The 5444-nt window shown below is 30.9% G+C and overlaps 1 protein-coding gene across 2 annotated transcripts in view; it reads left to right on the forward strand.

Annotated features, from left to right (window-relative positions):
- The first annotated feature begins 3628 nt into the window (after positions 1 to 3628).
- The window catches only part of LOC106472212 (protein ABHD17B-like), an 8209-nt gene continuing 6393 nt past the window's right edge, over positions 3629 to 5444 (forward strand). Inside the window, exons 1-2 of one of the 2 annotated variants that reach the window (XM_022400818.1) lie at positions 3629 to 3729; positions 4312 to 4994. In XM_022400818.1, coding sequence (XP_022256526.1) covers positions 4330 to 4994 — 665 coding nt within the window. In that variant the 5' untranslated portion in view covers positions 3629 to 3729; positions 4312 to 4329. Of the gene's footprint in view, positions 3730 to 4129; positions 4995 to 5444 lie in introns of those variants that run through there. The other variant, XM_013932839.2, reaches the window with a different exon arrangement.

The following is a 5444-nucleotide window of genomic DNA, read 5'->3' on the forward strand; positions in this document are numbered from 1 at the left end:
ATAGCATGTTATATTATTAATTACTGTCCTAAAATATTAGTTGATAAAAAACATAGCATGTTATATTATTAATTACTGTCCTAACATATTAGTTAATAAAAAACATAGCATGTTATATTATTAATTACTGTCCTAAAATATTAGTTGATAAAAAACATAGCATGTTATATTATTAATTATATTTCTTGCTCTTGTCTTCTTGACAAAACATTTGTTATAATTATTCCTAAATTTTTTAAAGGTAAAAATATGTCAATTAATTAATTAATCTCTGTTTTCCTTTTTACACTGTATGCAACCAGTTATTCTAATTGCACCATGCACGTGCTTGCATTTAGCCAGATAAAAAACAAAACTAAAACCTCAATCGATAAAGCTTGTATGAATGCCATTATGTGAGCTGCTTTTATATTTGACGCATTGTTTAAATATTTTATTTGCTTAAAATTGGGAAACTGAAATTTACTTTGGCTTTAAAAATGAAAAGAGAAGTAATGTACGTGTACAATAAAGAGAATGAAACAAACTTGTTTCTGTTTTGAGGAAAGTAAGTGTAATAATATTTCTGCCATTAAAAATCTGATGTTACACTTCATTACTGACAAACAAAATATTTTTACAGTAACAAGTTAATTAAGTAACACATTACCCCCAACTCTGGTGTAACAGACATATAAAGATAAAATCACTCGATTTCAAGCAACGTTGAACTCACTGGTATAGAACTGTACAAAAATAAGTCAGTAATTTTAAGGTTGAACTACATTATACTCTTATTATTATAAACTTTGCATAATTTCTAAGTTTGAATTATTTGAGAAAAACTGTTGGAAATTATGTAGAACATAATTTTTATTTTATAAGACTAACTTATTCTTTAATTAGATATGAAAGGAAAATTTGAAAGAATGACAAAAGCTTAACAGACACACGAAGATTACAGTGAAGACCAACAATACATCGTGAAAGAACTTGGAAAGTGCTAACTTTGAAGTACTTGACGTAACAGATTTTGAGGTGTTTCTTAGATGGCATCATGAGAAATGGTGTTCTGGCATCATCTGGAACAAAGAATTATTCTTATGATAGGAATGCCTTTTCCAAGCTGGCAAAGCATGGTCATAATTAATTATACTTGTTAAAAGACATTACTATTAGGCTTATTATATTCCTTCTTTGCCAGCTTGGAAAGGGTGTTCATGCCATAACAACTGTTGTTGTAGCAAATGGCTTATATAAATAGTGTTCTGATCACAACTGTGTTTGTTGTGTCCCAGCCAGTCTGATGAGTTCTGGATTGAGCAAAATGTGTCATTGGCAATGGATATGGCAAACATAGTGTGGTAAAATGCTATTGTCATACACACTTCTAATTCTTGAAAATCCCTAAGGGACTAAGTAAACAATGCATTGTTTAAGAAATATAATAGGCCTAATACTATTGTCTTGTAACAAGAATAATTAAGGAACTGTTCTGTTCTAGAATGGACAGGCCAGCATTTTCTCAGCATCTCATTATCAAAGAACACATTTAGGACTGTATAAGTTCAGAGATAGATTTATGTCCTTCTCATGCAACCACCTGACACACTGGATCAACCAGACTCGTTTAGCCTATAGAACAAACAGTGACATTGTAGGCCTCCTTGTCCAAACAGCTAGGGCTGAAGAGAAGATGCTTGTCTGGTGGATAAAATAAACATTCTCAAAACTCAGATTTGCTTATGCTTGAAAAATGGTGTTGCTGCAAATTAACACTTCCAACTTTTTAGATATATGCCAATAAACTGTCAATTAATCCTTGATTTAATTGGATCAGTATAATTGGAAAAACGAAGCATCATCTTTGGCTTTGGATCATAACTGGAATTAAGACATTTTTGTTTTACTTCATACATTAGACAATAGGAATAGTGAGCCACATTATATTTCAGTTTATTTTAAATCCATTATTAAACAATTTGCCAAACTTTTTTAAATTTTAGGCTGATAATTAACATGACTAGAATCCAGATATAATTTTTTAGTCCTAGTTTTTTGCTATGTGAACCTTAATAACCAAAGGATTAGCTACATTCAGTCGGAGAAGGTTCTTTTTAACTATTATTGTTATATGCTTTATGGTGGTTAACTGTATTTATAGAATATCTGCTAGTCTCCAATTTACATTGTGATAACTAATTAGTCATGTAATGTGTGGATTAATTAACATATAACATATAAAATGTAAGGACAACAAATGCCCTGTTAGTCCATCTGGGTTTTTCCATTCTACTGAAAAAAAAAACATGTTCAAAGCCATCCCTTATCATTCAAATATTTATCAAGTCTTCCTTTAAACTCCCTGTAATTTATTACATCCACCACATCTGAAAGCAACCCATTTCATAAACCAATTACCCTATTAGAAAAGTAAAATTGTCTTAGCTGAAGATGACCTCTATCCTGTCCAAATCTATACTTGTTCCCCTCCTACCGTTTTCTCCATTATTTATGGGGAAAAAAAAAAGATGATGCATTGACACTATTTCAGTTACCTTAACAATCTCACACACCTCAATCAGATCCCCTCTAACTCTTTCTTTTTCCAAGAGAAAACAACTTTAGATATCTTAAACTGTCCTCGTATGGCAACTTTTCCATCCCAGGTGTCAACTGAGTAGCCCTCCTCTGAACCCTTTCCAACAATTCAATGCTCTTTTTAAGGGAAGGTGCCCAAGATTGAACACAATACTCCAAACATGGTTTAATCAATGACCTATACAATAACATTATAACCTCTTTAGACTTGTATTAAATCTTGGCTGGTTTAAGAGACTGATCAACTAAACACCAAGATATTTTTTAAAACATTTCTTTCATAAAACTGTACTTTATAGGTAGAAACAACATAAAAGTATTTAGTGAATTTATAAGGAGTATGTAAACTTTAGGCCTATATATATAAATTGGTAATAAAGTATTAAATGATTAAAATGGGGTTATGGGGGATGAATTTGAAGAATGTCAAACTTGGGAGCAAACAAGTAATGAATATGATCCAAATTTCCACTGAGAAAAATCAAGTTTTAGGAACATAACATCATGTGATTTGTATATAATCTATAATATAAAACTGAATATTAGTTCCAACAACAACAACACAAATAGCGATATATAAGTCACACACCTGAGGAGATTTTGCATTTTTCAGTACGACCCATTATTATGGGCCTTATACTGGCCTAACGTAGAGTAATATATTGTTTTCACTATTGTTTTTGCCAGGTATATGCTGAAATATTGTACATAATAAACTGATGCTTTATGGTCGTATATTTCATAGTATTATTTTTTGCATTTTTATTTGTTTCTAAAATGTATTTCTATATAACAGTATATTGTTATTAATATTTACATGGTATGTATAGTTGAATATAAAATTAATACCTACTCATGTTTTCCATTACTTATCACGAGGCTTTATAGGTCATTTATACGTGATGATGAAATACATTCATACGTGCTAAATATTCTGAAAAAAAAGTGTCTGCCCTATATATTTAAACACATAGTAGATTTGTTACGTAATTTTTCCACGCAGTAAACTAGAAAAAAAATTTTTGTTTCTGCACCGAGTTACACAATAGGTTATATACGTTCTGTATCGAACACCAGATTTCAGCGTTGTAAGTCCATAAATTTACTGCTGACCACCGGGGATTGAAAGCAAAGGAATGAGCAATAATGGTAAGGAAATAACTTATTTTATTCTAATAAATGATCCTATACTAGTGTATCTAATTTTGTTTATGTTTCTATCTTATTTATTGAACTTAAATTATTTTAAATTATATATTTAAATATAAATTCTATGAAAATATTCGACAAAATCAAAGAAATTAATGTTAATTTATTTATCAAAATTTGTGTATTGTACCTACACGTTGTCCACTACACTTGTGTAGAATTGTGATTTATTGGTTTTTAAAACCGGCATAAAAATATTTCATAAAGAGCTTACACTTTTTAATCGAAGTTCTTTAGAACTAGCAATATATTTGACATTATTAACAACGTTTCGCAATTTCTCGATTATTTATCTTCCAACTATATTGAAATGTTATCATAGTGCGGTATTTATATTATGACGTCATATGCAAGGTCTAAGAGGGCGTCTTGTGTGTGGTGATAGAATGTTATGGTTAGGTTAAGATAACAATAACAAAGGTAGTTTAAATTTATTTTTATTTGTTATATTAGTAGTGTAAATAATATCATCTATCGTTATTTTATGACATATTTCTAACGTAATACGTTTGAAATTTTAAGTCTTTTTAGCGGAGACGAATGCCAAAAAAGTCGGAAATGAATGGGTTGTCGTTCAGTGACATCTGTTGTCTCTTTTGTTGTCCTCCTTTCCCATCACGAATTGCTGCCAAATTGGCTTTCCTTCCGCCAGATCCTACATATTCCTTTATTCCAGATGAAGCTGGAACAAAATTTACTCTTAAACTATCAGATAGAGCTGAGTGGCAGTATTCCCAGAAAGAACTTGATAACTTCGAAGTATTTTATACACGAACAACAAGGGGCAATCGCATAGCAGGTATGTATGTTCATTGTTCGCCAAATGCAAGACATACAGTACTTTTCAGTCATGGGAATGCCGTCGATCTTGGTCAGATGAGTAGTTTTTACTTAGGTTTGGGATCTAGAATAAATTGTAATATTTTTAGTTATGACTATTCTGGATATGGAATCAGTAGTGATAAACCTTGTGAGAAAAATTTATACAGTGACATTGATGCTGCTTGGCATTTATTGAGAACAAAATACAATGTTAGCCCAGAAAACATCATTTTATATGGACAGAGCATAGGGACTGTCCCAACTGTGGACTTGGCATCAAGATATGAAGTAGGAGCAGTGATTCTACATTCACCTTTGACTTCTGGAATGAGGGTGGCCTTCCCAAATACCAAAAGAACTTGGTTTTTTGATGCATTTCCAAGGTAACATATACTTTTTTTATTTGTCACATACTGAGTTCCTGTTACATCGTAAATTTCCTATTAGTGTTAATAAAGCTACAAGTTACAAGCCAATGATTATCATTAATTATATGTACTTAAAGTGGTATTAGTAACAACACTTGTTTCATCACTTTTGCACAAATGGAAAGTAATAAAAATGTCAATTAATAACTAAGCAAATAGAGCTGGGTGATTTATGATGTTCGCTAATCCAATAATTGATATTTGTCCCTTACAAGCAAAAAATTAAAGAAAAAACTGGTGCATTCTAGCTTCAACAACTGTTTTATTCTAACATGATATTAATCTTCTAATTTATATTCATATATTGATCAAAGAAACCCTCCACATCAAGCACCACTCTCCAACTCTGAACAACATGCAGTCTTCATTTAAATTATACATTTTTTAATATGTTCGTATTACTGA

The sequence above is a fragment of the Limulus polyphemus genome, unplaced genomic scaffold (assembly GCF_000517525.1).
Source record: "Limulus polyphemus unplaced genomic scaffold, Limulus_polyphemus-2.1.2 Scaffold5165, whole genome shotgun sequence".
Lineage (NCBI taxonomy): Eukaryota > Metazoa > Arthropoda > Merostomata > Xiphosura > Limulidae > Limulus > Limulus polyphemus.